This window comes from Haliaeetus albicilla, chromosome 3 (genome assembly GCF_947461875.1).
Source record: "Haliaeetus albicilla chromosome 3, bHalAlb1.1, whole genome shotgun sequence".
Lineage (NCBI taxonomy): Eukaryota > Metazoa > Chordata > Aves > Accipitriformes > Accipitridae > Haliaeetus > Haliaeetus albicilla.
Genome location: NC_091485.1, coordinates 59,763,353 through 59,779,342, shown reverse-complemented (window position 1 = coordinate 59,779,342; position 15,990 = coordinate 59,763,353). Strand labels below are relative to the sequence as shown.

Here is a 15,990-nt window from a genome sequence, read left to right as displayed (position 1 = left end):
AGAAACAGAAATATTCGATATTAAATGATTATGAAAATACCCAATAATCTGTAAAGACAACCTGGGGGAAAATATGGATGTTGCTGGTATAGAGGCAATACATCCTAACCTCCCTGGACTTATTTTCTTTGGCATTTATTCTGAAAGCAATTAGTAAATGCAAAAGTATACAAGGGAAAGACTGATGCATTTGTTGCTTTGGCAAACCCACAAAGTTTGAAGTTCCATAACATTGGAGGTACCCAGTGTCCTAGGTACTTGGACGTACTATCCTATGCACCCTGCCACTCATAACTGTCCAGCCTCAGGGCAGATCTCTGGGTGGTATTCTTAAATATTTGTTTAACCTTAAACAAGACCTGAAACACATTCAGGAGACATAGCAGTAGGAACATGGTGGTTTGAAAATCCCAAGGACGTTCAAAATTCTCAGGAGCTATTGTAACTAGCCTGGAGGAGAAGAGGAAGGTGAAGGAAAAAGGGAAGGTGAATGAGCAGGGGAAGGTGTCTCCCCTTGTCTCCCCCACAGATTGGCTCTCCAAGGAGAAAAGATAAAGGGTTTAATTATTAATAGTTTCCAAGAGATGGTTCCCGAAGTACGGAGATGACGGCAATGCTGAGTACAAATACCAGTTTAGTCTCACGACCAGTAATTTTATCATATCATAAGCCAGCGTTACATAGTACATCAAAATGATAACATTAACCCAGTCCCCAGAGGTGATAAACAGCACAACAGGGAACATATACAGTAAGTAAAGTGTTAGATAACACAACTCTGAGAACAAGTGCAACAACTGTGAGAGCAAATAAATCAACACTGTGACCAGCAACTATTAAACTAATATAATGAATGCTTATAAAAAATTTGTTTTAACATGCTGTGGTCAGATCTATTGTTATCTCAATGCTTTGTGCCCCACATTGGCCCTGCTTTGCATGGGGGTTGAGCTACATCTCTTCCAACCTGAATTGTTCTGATTCAATGAACTTACCTTTTTCACACAGATTGTAGCAGCTGCAGTTGTGTCCTATATGTACACTAATACTATTTTAAGTGGAAGTGGTACTCAAGTTTTACTTCATTAACAGGCTATATTTTTCAGGTCAAATCTCAGACCTGACCCATGTCTGAAGTCTGGTCTGCAGTCATGTTTCTGGTTGGGTTTTGTTCTTCCCTTCCTCCCTCTCTTGCTTTGTCTCTTATAATGGAGGAGCAGCTTATTAGTTCTAATAAGTGCTCTGGAGAATAATTATGAAATGTTTGCTATGGTTAGATATGTGTAATGTTCTCTCTAAGAAGCTTTGTGGCTTATGCTTATGACTTTGTTCTCTTTGAGACTTACGGATGGAGTAGTAAATCATCAAGTTCTGGACAAAGCACCTGCTTCTCTTGGCTTTCAATGTTGTTTTCCATGTGCTGAGTTACTAGTTTTATAGAGGGTTTTGGCATCATTACCATATGTTAGCCAACAGAGTCTTCCTTGTTGAACTTGAGATTGCAGCAGCACATATCGTTACCTGTTTTCAGCCCGTATTTCAGAAGCCTTAATTGATCCAGTGGTATGCCAAAATTATCAGAGAAGTAATTGCTGTTTTTCTTCAAGCTTGTTGCAAAATTTTATTATGGGCAAAGGAATTTACACCTAGTATGCACAGCCAAGAATACAATGTTACTGTAACTCTAATCTTAACTAATGAAACAATTATTTTTAGTCCATACCTAATTATTACAGAAAATAATTTAAAAAATAGTAATACAGAAAAATGTCTTCATAATAATACACCTAAAATTGTAGCACATACACTCTCCAGCATTTTCACTGATGTTCTGCTAAACCTGCCACTGCCCTTCTGTGTTTTCAGTTTAATGATACTAGTATTCTTGAGAAAGAAAGTGGAAGGGCTACAGGGGTCATCAGTGTCTATAGTTCTTCAGTTGGAGCAGTATGACATTGATGGTGAAGCACTTTTCCTCCTGTCTCCTGAGAGCATTTCTATTTTATTCTTATAAATTTGCTAATACAGTCTTCTTATTTGTTCTTTTATTCACTGGTTCTCAGCTAGACCTGATGAATCCTTTTGCCACGTTTGACTTCATTCTTCATATATTGTAGTGTAGTATACTGACTTTCTTTACAAGTTCACTTAGCAGCTACTTCAGATTTGCAAAAGTAGTTTGAAGGTGCTAAGTATTTAAGGCTTCAGTATTTTTCAGAATAGTTATTAAGAAACTGTATTTCTCTAGTGACATTGTTACTGTTTAGTCAGCAACTTCAGGAGTCTGTCACAACTGTACATTTGGGGAAAAGAAAATTACAGGGCTGTAATTTTTCCCTAGGGAAAATTCGTGCTGTGACAGATTGTGTCTTTCCTCAGTTTTTGATTTATGCACCAGACATAATAGGTTACTTTATCTTCACCTCTCTTTAATTTCTCATGTAGTAATAATCTCTACTTTATCCAAGGATCTGCTAGAGTTATGAAACATGGATTTCTTGTCATAAACTCAAGAATGGTGGTCTCACAATATCAGTTGTGTATCAATACAAATATATAAACATCAGTTCAGTAAGAAGAAAAAAGGTTTTCTTGCTATGGTCAAAATGTTAGTTATAATCCTAAATTAAATGATCCTTTCTTATCTCTTTTTTTAACTTTTTTTTTTTTTTTTTTTTTAATTTGAGAATTTGGACTTGAAAGAAATTTCAGTTTGCCCTAAAGTCTGCCAGACTTCTCAGGTGACAGTGTAGTTGGCCTACATAATAATTATTAATATCTATGTGATACCTTACAGGCTTTCTAGTAAATTATATCTTTTAACTTTTGATTTTCCACCCAGATTTTTGAATGTGATTGTTACAAAAAATTTAGCCTTTCTTTTTGTAATGTCACACTGTATTTTGAAGCCTCACCATTCAGAGCAGGAGGCAGATGTTACAGGCACCACACTACAGCTACTAAATGAATCAGTGTGCATATCAAATACCTGTTCTTAATAATTAACTATGTGATGTAACTATTACTTGTTATTGTACTGTTTTTAATATCAGAAGCATGGTCTCTAGATTAGATATGCAAATTCTAATAAATTGTTAATCACATTAGGAGACCCTCATGTTCTTTAGGAAGATGTGAGGTTGAAATTTCAAAACAATTATTCTGTGTTTCCATCTTTAAATATAAATGTACATTTATGGTTTTGCAATGTAATTCTTTCTCTCCTCTCAGAAATACTACAACAGGAAAATGGCCTTAGGGGATCAAACTAACAATCTACTTAGTTCATTAGCTTGTCTCTAGTAGTGACCAATAGCTGATACGTGGCTAAACTATATAAAAGTCAAATATATAATACTTTCTCTCTATTATCTGTAAGTTTTCAGAAACTTTAGTTTAGGTACTGCCAGAATCAGATAAAGTGTCTTTGTATTTAAAGCTCTTAAATAGCTTTCCAGGAATTTCAAAGCTCGTACAGTCTTTTGGCAGCTGTACCTGCCTGTAGCAGAAAGTTCCATAGTGCAAATATGCCTGGTAAAAAGTCACATCTTTTGATATATTAGAAAGTTGGCACTGATCTAGCAGAAAATGAATAAGTGTTCCCTATTGATCTTCACAAGACCCTTAAATGGTAAAGAAGAAAATCTGAAATTTCTGTCTTCTTCTTGGTAAAATAAATTACTCCAAACTCCATCCTGCACAGCACAACATCATCTGCTTCATTCCAGCTTCTACCATTTCGTAATATGTTTACTGTTTTTTTCCTTAATGGAAAAACATTGCAAATTTTTCCAAAATGTTTACCTTTTCTCCCCTTCTACATAGTAATGTTGTTAATTAGAAGTGCCAAGTGGTTATTTTTCTGCAGTTTGTTATGTCTTGGATATTAAACACACTGGTATTCACATTATAGAAGGAAGAGGGAAGCAAAGATATGCATACATTTGAATTTATTTCAATATTTTGAAACAAATAGCTATAAAAAAACAAAAAAAGGAGATAAATTTAAGGAATATATTCATGCTTTGTCCTCCAGTGAGGAAAAAAAGGCTGTATGAAAATATATCAGTGTATCATATGGACAGATATAGATACTCATTTGGAGTTTATTAATTTTGAAGAAATTCTTGTTTGCATACTTTTTATTTTGTAACAAAGTACTTCTATTCGTTTCCTCCTCTCATGGTTTAATCCCAGCTGGCAACTAAGCAACATACAGCTGCTCGCTCACTCCCCCCACAGTGGGATGGGGGAGAGAATCAGAAGAGTAAAAGTGACAAAATTTGTGTGTTGAAATACAGTTTAATAGGTAAAGCAAAAGTCATGCACGCAAGCAAAGGAAAATACAGAATTCATTCACTGTTTCCCATTGGCAGGCAGGTGTTCAACCATCTCCAGGGAAGCAGGGCTCCATTACACATAATGGTGACTTGAGAAGACAAGCGCCATCACTCCAAATGTTCCCTCCTTCCTTCTTCTTCCCCCAGCTTTTGTTGCTGAGCATGACATCATATAGTCTGGAATATCCCTTTGGTCAGTTGGGGTCAGCTGTCCCAGCTGTGTCCCCTCCCAACTTCTTGTGCATCCCCAGCCTGCTTTCTGGTAGGGTGGGGTGAGGAGCAGAAAAGGCCTTGGCTCTGTGTAAGCACTGCTCAGCTATAACTAAAACATCCCTGTGTTATCAACACTGTTTTCAGCACAAATCCAAACCAGCCCCATACTAGCTACTATGAAGAAAATTAACTCCATCCCAGCCAAAACCAGCACACGTCCACTTACCAGTTTTCCAACCACAGATTTTAAAACTAGGATGTGTCTTATCTACTGGAACAGAGTCCATATATCTAACTTAATCTAAGTAACTACATCATTAGTCACAGCCAACTCTGGAAAAACAATTCTTATAATGGAGCTCTATAGATATTATCTAGGAAGAATATAGGAGACATGGTTTTGGTCATTGTAGAGTAATTTGTACAGTCTCTAAAACGGAGAGAGAACATTTGATTTAGAATGGAAGGATTCTTTAAAAAAAATAAAAAAATAAAAGGAGCATTATTTGTCTACAGGGTACTCAAGACCTTGAGAGAACTCCAGAAAATATTTGTAACGGTTTAGATTATATTCAGAATTATGTTTACATTTATTTCCTCTATAGCAAAGCTTCGTGAGTCTTGCTTTGATCCTGGAAATATAATGAATGGAACAAGACTTGGAATGGATTATAAACTGGGGTCAACTGTCACATATTACTGTGATGCAGGGTATGTCCTTCAAGGATATTCTACACTAACATGTATCATGGGAGATGATGGCAGACCTGGATGGAACAGAGCCCTGCCCAGTTGTCATGGTAAGAGCAGTTTTTCATTTATTATAGTTGCTGTTATTATTATTCTTGCTTCGTCATATGGAAAAAACAGGTACAAAATTAGAAGAAGCCATTTTAATAAACTTTTCTTTTAGGACAAAGCCCTTTTCAATGATAAATTTAATAAAAAGAACATATTTAGTAACTCAGGATAAATATTGTTTCAAGTTTTTAGTAACATTGGATAAATAGTGCTACAAGTTAATACTGCAAATAGAGGTTGATAGTAATGTCATCCTCTATGCTGACCTGTATTCTTGAATTAGCAAATTTACAGAAGAGTATAGAGATATGTACCATATATACTTATTTAAACAGAGCATTAAGTATAGTCATATATATGTTTGTTTCTTTTTGTTATTACTGGTTTTTAAACGACGTAGGTGAAATATTTTGTACATACAACATTACATCATTTAACCTGTTACACATGTGGTCTCTAGAAAAATTCAGCCTTGAAATGCACTAGAGATCCAATCATTCAGACTTTTAAGAATATGAAGAACTCCACTCATTTCAGCAGTCTCCTGACATTAGTTATATTATCACTGACTATCTCGAGTGTAAGCATTTTCAGATTTAAACTCTAAGAAAAAATTGAATTTTTATTTTACTGATTTGGTGTTAGTTCTTACCAGCAATTGATAGCCACTTCATAAAAAACCCAGTATTCTTTTCACATATTCTGTAAGATTAAGCACAAAACCTCTTCCACATATCCAGATATTAATAAACACAAAAATGCCACGTTATAAAATTAACATTTGCTTTGTAAGTTTAAATAAAATCTCCTCTTTATCATGTTAATTTCAATTCTTTTTCATAATTTGAAGACCAAAAAAAGCTGTTAAATCCATTTCCAATTTGAATATATTTATTTTAAATAGAGTATGGATTTTCTTTTTTGTATACTTCAAGTTCTACTGCAAAGTGGATGGTGGAGTACCAGCAAAACAAAAACAAAAATATAATTGTCAACTCTAAAGAATAACCAATTTTATAAGCATTTGAAGAATTTTAGTATTTCCATTATCCACCAAAAACATAATAGCACTAAACACCAAACTCCAGTGGCATCAAATTGGAAAACTGGCCATAGCAATCTTTTGGAAATGTGTTCAAACTTGTAGACTGTGTGCAATGGAAGTAAAAAATGTCTTCCTCATTTTAAAATGAGATATGAACGTTGTTTTCTAGAGAGGATTCAGTGAGGAAGGTTTTTTTGTATGAGAGGAGAAAAATTTCTTTATTTTGGAAGGTCTTTTTCATGGGTAGTGAAAGATAAAGAATTTCTTTATCAGTGATGCAATAATTGTGTCTATTCATGCCACTTATAATCTACTTAGCAATCCTCCAGTGCTATCTATTTTAACATTCACTAAAGGGAAAGTGTTTGCTTGAAAGGAGTGCCATTTTAATAAAAGGAAAAAAAAATCTTATAATAAAAGGGGTAGTGGATATCTGTCACTAACTGGACCATTTTCTTTCCTGGACGAACAAGGTCTTAGTTCAAAGATGACAAACCCCACACTTCTTAAGAATATGATGTCACAGAGTAGGCTCCATAAAAACGCCTTACCTTTGGAATTTTCACTTGTTCTTACGTTGCTTTTTTCTCCAGTTCAGAGTCGATGAAGGTTTGTAGAAGTTGCTGTGATATATTATAGTATATTTTTACAATGTAATCAATGCTTTCAACTTTTGCAGGATTTAGCTCAAGAAAAACAGAACATTTATATAGCTGTGAGAAAGATGATACCAGTTGATTAGCTTTCAATTACATGGAGCTGGCAGAAACAGTTTGAGAACTGAATTTTGCCTCCTGACCACCAGTCTCACCTACGTAAAAAATCTGCTTATTAGAGAAATGAGATTCCTCCATTCTGCCAGTTGTATTTTTGAAACTCCATTGAAACTGATGGTGTTATAATGAAATGTGGTATACACTACACTTCAGTATGTGTGTATTTTTTCATATTCTTATTTATTTTTAAGAAAAAAAAATTGAGAACCTGAACCCCCTTTATACCTGCAATATTTTGATCTAATGTTTTAGGTATGAAGTAAAAAAAGTTTGTTAAAAAATTACCTCTCTTTCTCTCTAAACTTTTACATTTTTAATATCAATTTAGAAACCAGGTTATTCTGTTAAATTCCTTTGAGCCATATTTAGCCATATAGCTTTATAGGGGGAGTAAGGAATCTTAGAATATGGAAAAGAGAAATGTTACGAATGAGTATTCTCATTTTGCTCTTGTTTGGACCTAAGTAGGTCAGAGGAAAGGAAGGGAGAACTTTCAACACTCCAGATGGCCCTCTGGGCTCAAGGGACATGCTTTACAATGTGTAGAACTGGTCTTGTAAAGAGTATAATTCAAAGAATATAGAAAAGCTTTTTCTCTTCTAAGAGAATTTGTGTCAGTAATATTTGATTGTTTCCATGAAGAAAATGATTAGATAAATAACCTGGATAGCATGAGGGTGAAACTGATACAGTGGTCTAAACTCAGACCCTATTAAGTAAAAACTCTTCTTCTTGCAATTAATATAGATATTTTCACTGAATAGTAGAATCTCAATAGAGGAGGATAGAGTACCATCTCTATACCCATTCTGAATAACTTGACATAACTTAAGACATACGCCTGAGAGATGGTAGATGAGTTCAAATGGCCCACGCAGAGAAAGGGTTTATGTGTCTTACTTGTTCTAAAGTCTAGCCTTTTAGATAAAACATGGCCATAAATACATTCTCCATTCAGAATTAAAAAGAAAATGAAGGCCGTGGCTCTATTATATTGGAAAGGCAACCATTTGGGATTGCTTTAAGCATTCTCTGAAAATGTCTGGTGCATCAAGATGTGGCCTCAAGTTGCAGCAAGGGAGATTTAGGTTAGATATTAGGAAAAATTTCTTTACTGAGAGGGTTGTCAGACATTGGAATAGGCTGCCCAGGGAAGTGGTTGCATCACCATCCCTGGAGGTATTCATGAAGCGAGTAGACGGGGTACTTCAGGACATGGTTTAGTGGGCATGGTTGATGGTTGGACTCGATGATCTTAAAGGTCTTTTCCAACCTAAATGATTCTATGATTCCATGATTCTATCAAGCCCCATAGGAGATCTTTGTTGAGGAACACTTGATGTTCTGGGTCTGGTCAGGCTTCGGCCTGAACTGGCTGATGGATTGCTCAGTCTATCAAAACTTGCTTTCCTGGGAATGTGCAAAACTAGAAAATATGTCTGTCTACAGACCCTGAAAGTCAATAACTGATGATTTTGGAGTTAGATAAAAGCTGAGCAGAGGCTTTCAGGATCATAGAGGACTAGTTTTCCAAAACTTACTCAGTGCATAGAGCTGATGTTTTTGCAATGGTACCTTTATGCACGAAATATTTTTTATGACCTAGTCCCATGTGCATTAGGCATGACTTGCATTTCCTTGAAATCATTATTTAAAATGACCTTGAGCCTCTCTAATAAGTGTGGGAAGTCAACCAAATCATTGGCTTCATTCTTTTATGAATGCATGCAAAGATTATCCAGGCTAATACGCTAAGCTATTTGGCATTTTGTGGTGGATGTTAAGAACAGCATGTAATTAACACATGCAGATGCAATATTACTATGACAGAGATTATGTTTAATGATTTCTCTTAGCTTCACCAACTACAGTTAATTTTAAATTTTTGGTAGCAAATAACAATTGTTTACAGAGTAACAAAAAGCCCTGTAGTGGGAGATCACATTTATGACTGAGTGTAAAAACGTTGTTCCTACCAGAAGAAATCATTTATTGATCACTAAAAAATATTGCTGTGTTTCATTGTAGTCTGTTGTTTAATCCTTGGAAATATTTGAATCCAGGCTTCAAAATATCTCCATCTGAGGGATATATCTAACAATCCCAAATATTGTCCTGAACTGCCTATGATTTATTTGCTTTTTTTTTTTTTCTAACACAGGATCAGTATTCAGAATATTCATATGTACTCTTTGTCTTCTGTTTAAAAGACAACCAAAAAAACCTGGGAGTGCTCACAGAGCAATTCCATACAATGATATTTAAAAGCAACAGAAACATTCTTAATTATGATTGCAGCAAGAACTCTTAATTCCCAGTCTTACGTACACAATTACATACTAGAGCCATGGTGGTTTAGTGATTAAAGACCATGCTAAAAACCAGAAGCATATGCATTATGAGAAAGGAGAGAGAACCTTGAACATGTCCATTCCTCTCCCATATGACCTGGGGGATAATTCACATTATTAGGAGCTGGGAAAAGGGGTGCCTGCAGCCTCATCTTCTCCCAAAGAAATGTTTTCCTGAAAACTGAAATGTCAAAGGAAGTACCTGTTCTTTGTTTTGGTTCTGACGGTAGGACTTGACCTAATTTCCAGTAATTCATAGTTTTCTGTATGATTTTTTTGTTTCTTTCTATCTGTATTAACTTGTCACAGCTATTTGAAATAGCTCAGATCAGGTTTATATCTGAAAAATTTTAGGATGGAAGATTGCACAAAAGAGCTTAATCTTACTGTTTATTATTTTGTAATATATTAAATGTTGACAGCTTTTTTCCTCAAACATTCAATATTGATTACTTAATCAGAGGCTTTATAGGTCACATTTTTGTGCACTTTTTACATAGTGAAGCTATGATTCTAATGTGGTTATTGCATACTGGTGTGGTCTTTTGAAACCATGACTTTAGTCAGCCAATTTTTTATATAATAAATCATAGTCAGGCTGAGTACTATTACAAATTGCAAGGACAAAAAAAGAAAATCATTATTTTCACCATCATTGACAATATTATAAAGAATTGAGAATGTTCTTGTCATAGGCAAACATTTAAGTCTAGAAGAAGATAAAAGACTAAGGCACACTAGGCTAAAATACTTTCTTGGGTGATTTTTATTTAGGATAGGTAGGTAAATACAAGGTTGAATTTCTAGGTTATCTAATTTACATTTCTTAAAAATGCTCAAGTATGTTAAACAGTAAGAACTGGCATGTGATGGTCTATTTTATACATGTACGAATCAAGGCTTTTTTTGTGTTTATAATATTTTGGATGTAAAGATTTTGATCAAAACAGCTGGAGCTTTCATTGACATTTTTGTCCCATTCTGCATTTTTGGAGTACAAATGCAGAATGCTTGATTACATTCCCAAATCCTCAAGTATCATATATAAACAATTAAAAAGAAGATATTGAAAGGCACAAAACAGTTTTTAGAAGCCGAACATTCATTAACTTCCATCTTTGGTATTTAACATTTTCATCTTTATTAAAAAAGCAACCAAACAAAATAACGTTTCTAGGCAAAACTGCTTGTTTATAATAGAACAGATCGAATGCATGTCTAAAATGTAACTGAGATCAGGATCAGACATTATTACAGGGATACTGTAGATGGATAGTAGTAACTGTATTTTGGGTTGGCTACAGTTACTGCTCATTATTTTTTGCTAAAAATATATATATTTAAGTCCTTTTAATTATTTAATGAATTTAACGTGCCAGGCTGATATTTGCTTTTGCAGTTCTCTATAAGAGGCTTGTTCCTCAATGTGATTGGTTTGCTTTAAAATAATGTATCATCTGTGGCAGAGAATTAAGTCTGCAGTAAATACATTGTCTTCATACTTTGGAGGTGCTAGAGGATTGAATGAGATAGTAGAAGAGAAGCAGAGATACAGTGAGGATACAAAGCCAGGATGGCTTTTAATCACTAAAGAAGAATTCTTGCAAAAATCTGAAATTAATTCTCAGTAGTCCAATGTCTATCTTTCTCATGTTAGGAAAGGGCCTCTGCCAGAATCTCTGAGGATGATGTGAGTTTAAATGGTTGGTATTCATGGTATAAAGAGTGGAATGAAGGCTTTGAGAGTTACTGTGCACTGTAGTGCCAAGACCAACATTAGTCAGCATTCCATTAAGGTAATAAAAGTACTAAAGGCATTAAAACATGTGGAAGATGTGGCATAGGTGGTGCTGCAATTGTAGTCATCCATTTACTTCCTCCAATTAGGATTGTGTTTTGAATATGTCAAATGCTGCTTAAATGCTAGGTACTTTGAAAAGTTAGTTCTTAATAGTCGGACTTGAAAAGGCAGTTGAAGGGCTTTTGAAGAAAATGCAAAAGATTTTATTTTATTGTGACTGAAACATCTTCTGCGTACTAAATTTTTATTTCCAAGCTTCCACTGCCCATTTTTTATAAATATGTGCCCATTGCTTTACCATTCCAGGATTTCCTCCCAGTATAGTCAGTGGAGAGAAACAGGTTTCTTAAAAGGTCACCAAAGAGGATTCAACGAGCTTGTTAGGAAGGTATATTTTTCTGTTTGCATCTGGACTGCATGAACAGTATTTACGTGCTTGCATGCTTAGCAGGGCGTGACTTCAAGCAGCAACATAGGAAATACTACATATAGTGAAATATCTGAATACACTGTGTGGAAGCAATACTGCTTGAGGTTAAAGCATACAACAAACACTATTTTGGAGGGATTGTACTTTTTGTGTGTATGTGTAAAAATTTAAGACTTAGGAGGTTCCTGAGAAAGTAAGAGTAGGCACCTAGGTCTGAGTATACCTTAACCTATAGATCTCACACTAGACACTTTTCTATATGAACACACTCATTACTCCTCCTCTATGGAAAGGAGACCATTGTACACCAAAAACTATCAAGCCAAAAAGCCAAAAAGAGAAAAGCTAAATTCCGCGTAGTGGATTTGACAGTAATTAGGTAGAGATTTGGTTATCAATATATACTTCTTGGAGAGAGTGGGCTCATTTTTCCTACAGTAAGCCGCTGTTTACTGTAAAATACACAAATGGTTTGGGAAATAGGGTACTAAAACATCTTTCTATATAGATATACAGATAGCTGGTATTTTGCCAAAAAAACCACAGTTCTTGGAAAACGTGATTAAGTTAAAATCTCGGGTCTTCTTAAAGCTGTTCTTCTATTCATATCAGAGTAAGTTTAAAAATGTTACTGGAATGAACTGTAAAGGATAATAAGTCTAAAAAGCTCAGAAAATAATTAAAAATAAATACAGACACATACATATACCCACACCAATCATTACTTTGAGTGTCTGACCTTTTGCATATACATTTGGAATTCATAATACGGCTTTACAATGTCCATTGAATAATAAATGCTGTGTGTAATTATTCCAAGCTTTTAATTTCATTATATTACATTCATTAATGTAATATAATGGTAAATAAAGCATAAGAAATAAAGAATAGTAGTTAATTACAACGATCTCATTAAAATCAGCTGGCAGAGAATCCTAATTTCCAAGGTATTTAAGGGATTAGTTAAATAGAGTGCACCATAAAACCAGGTGCTTCATCTTCTGTTGAACTAAATCTGCTGCCAATTTTTAGAAGCATAGTTTAATGAAGGATATGTTAGAAAGAAGGAGAAATAGTTCAAGCTACATAAACTTCGATTTTTTTTTAGCCTTAATTTTTTATATTCTTTACTATAAAAAAATGTATCTGAAATTGTGTATATCCAAGCCATAATTTTAAATAGGTCCACTTAGACACCACTGTTAATTTGAATAAACATGAATAAGCAAGGAAAATATAACAGGGAACTTTTGTTTTATTGAGAATAGCATACAGTTGCTAATGTATTTGGCAATAAAAGCATAAAGAAAACACAGATTAAAACGCAGAATAAAGTATGGTTTTTTGATTTAGAATATTAAAATCTGACATTTATTTTTTGTTTTGAATATGTAAATTTTCCTGTAGAAGATTGAAAAACATTATTATTCCTTTAAAAAAATGGTTATTCCAGCATGTATTTTGAGGTGGAGTGGTAACATCATAGGTACACATTTTTCTTTGAAGATCTTTTAGAACATACAAGGTGGCTGCTGGGTATTGTCTTCTTAGAAGGAAAAAATATCCTTACCATTTATTCACACAGATAAGCAAATATTTATTTTCCAAAGACTGCAAGACGCCGAAGTAGGATAGGATTATATAGTATCAGTCAGTCAGTCAGTTAATTAATAACTGGAATTAAAGAAACTAATCCAGTCATCTGCACTGACTATACCTGCTAAATATGCATGTTTCTAACTTAACCTCAGGCAGCAGTCTGAAGGTCCTCTCTCTTGTCTTAATAAGACTTCAGTAACCTAGTCAAGTGAGAGAAGATTTATTCCGTGGGATTTGTTGGTGGTTACATGTATAAGACTCCTATTTCATTCTTTGCACAAGTTTTGTCATCTTCACATTGACTATCACAGTGGGGACTAGGGGAGGGTTCTGTGGAATAGAAAAACCTACAGTTAAGAGACTGCATTGTTTTAAAATGGAATTCAGATTTCTTTTCTTTCTTCACTGGGCTACATATAGAAGTTATTCAACCTACTATAGGAGTGGTAAGCAAGATCATCATCCAGTTTAAAGAGGATAGCCGCCTCTTTTAAGTTCTCACGTTTCTTGATGTTTCACTCAGAAGCTGCATGTATAGCAGCTTTTTTCTGATCTCACACTCTCTTGAAGGAACAGTATCTTCCACAGCAAAACTTCACTTCTAGTTTTTAGGTTCACTAAAGGTTCACTGGAACCTTTTCATTATATAATTCTTTTCTATATCCTGAAGTGCAGCTGTGTGCTAACAGAAGTTAATATAATGAAACACAACTCTAACACACATTTGTGTACTCCACCTACCGCGGAAGTTGTTTTGTTGTTACGAATTTAAAAGGTTACATTTCCTTCCCTGTAGTACTGTACTTCATTTTATATTTTTCTATTGTTTTGATAATCAGTTACTAACTAAGTTGGTAGTTTAAAGCTTTACTTATGTAGCATGCCAGGAAATACACTGGTTTGGTTCATGGGTGAATTTTTACTAAGAGATATATTCAGACATTAAGCTATATTTAGAGTTACAGTTGAGAGCGCATATAAGTAACTGAAGGTCAGAGAACATTACAGTGATATTTTAATTATCCTCAGTTCAAATATTAGTGATTCAGTTAACATCTTTTTATTTCAGCATTAAGGGAAAAGTATCAAATGAACAGAGAAACAGCTGGCCTAAAGCAGAGCAGATTTTCTCAATGAGAGTAAATGTGACAATAATGTGCTCAGAATGTATCCAAAGTGTCCATAATGCACTCAAATTGGACACCCTGGAAGAGGGGAAGAGAAAAAAAACTGAAAGTAATTTTTGGCTTTGTATGGGGAGCAAAAAGGTAAGTGTTTACTGGTGACCTGGAAATCATGTAGAAATACCATCTTAGAGTCTCACCAATCAAAAGCAAAATCTAAAAGGATCACCAAAAGAGGTGGTGAAACAACACAGTCAAGGAATCTAACAGAAATTAAAATCTGTGTTCCAGGAAAAGGAAATCATGTTCAAAAGAGGGTGGCCAACAGATTTTTGAGAAACAACTTTAAAACGTGAACCTAATCTAACCACTAGTATACTTTTTAAAAGATGAGAAAAGTAGGAAACTTATTAAAGTGTCAACAGAAGTTCAAGGGCAAAAATACATTCAAGGACAGTGTTACTGCAGAAAAACTAAGTAAATTATGTGTTGTGTTTTGTTATGTTATGTTATGTTATGTTATGTTATGTTATGTTATGTTACGTTACGTTACTGAGGTAACCAGAGGAGTCCTGCATTACAACCATTCCTTTGGCTCTAAGGAACTGTGTCAAAATGGAAGCAGTTATAGAAGAGATGTTAAAGAAAATCGATAACCAGAACAATAGCAAGTTGCTAGGATGAGACAGTCTTTTCTGTGTCGTTCCGAAAGAGCCTAGATATGAAGTGTTTGAAGTACAAACGTTGACCTTAAGGTTAAGTTAGCCTTTCTATCAAAGTAGTGGAAGGCAATGAACATGTCAAAAATCTTCCATGATGAGCAACTGGCCAATTCCCAGAGTTAGAAAATTGGTAGATTATAAAAAAGAACAAAACTAGGAGATGTATGGTTAAATGTGTTGAAGAAAAATCGATGTAACTTTTGAGGAGGACTGTGGAGCTTAACGGGAAGTCTGAGAGCTCAACAAGCTTAAGAATGAAATTAACAACAGTTGATACCATATCATTGAATTTTTAAAAACTTTTGACAGATTTCCACCCATAAAGGTTATTTTTTGAGGGAAATATAAAACAATGTGTTAAGATTAATATTTGATTACGGGATAAAATTGAAAGTTGTTGGTGTGATAGTGGGTTTTAGTTATTTAAAAAAAGAAAAAAGATATTACAGTAAAGGAAGGTTACCACAAAGATCCCACACATATTTGTGTGGGGAGTTGTGCCATCCAATACAACTTCACATAAAATTGAGATGACAAAGTTCACAGATATCATAAAATTATATTGCATAACCAAATCTAGAGTCAAATGCACAAAGATTAATCCATAATACTGTGTGACTAGGGAGTAAAATGTGCATCAATTTCACTTTTGTTAAGTGCAGGATAAATGGTCATAGAAGAAATAACGCTGAGTATAGGCATGTGATGATAGACAATTAGCTTTTAGTAGTTAGGTAAATTACCTTGAAAACATTATGACTAGTCCTTTGCAGATTAGTAAAATTCTA

At 34.4% G+C, this 15,990-nt stretch overlaps 1 protein-coding gene across 1 annotated transcript in view; it reads left to right on the top strand.

Moving 5' to 3' along the window:
- Positions 1-15,990, top strand: part of CSMD3 (CUB and Sushi multiple domains 3) — a 760,948-nt gene that overhangs the window by 541,134 nt on the left and 203,824 nt on the right. Inside the window, exon 31 of the mRNA XM_069779925.1 lies at positions 5,159-5,353. Within this exon, the coding sequence (XP_069636026.1) occupies positions 5,159-5,353 (195 nt within the window). The remainder of the gene's footprint in view (positions 1-5,158; positions 5,354-15,990) is intronic.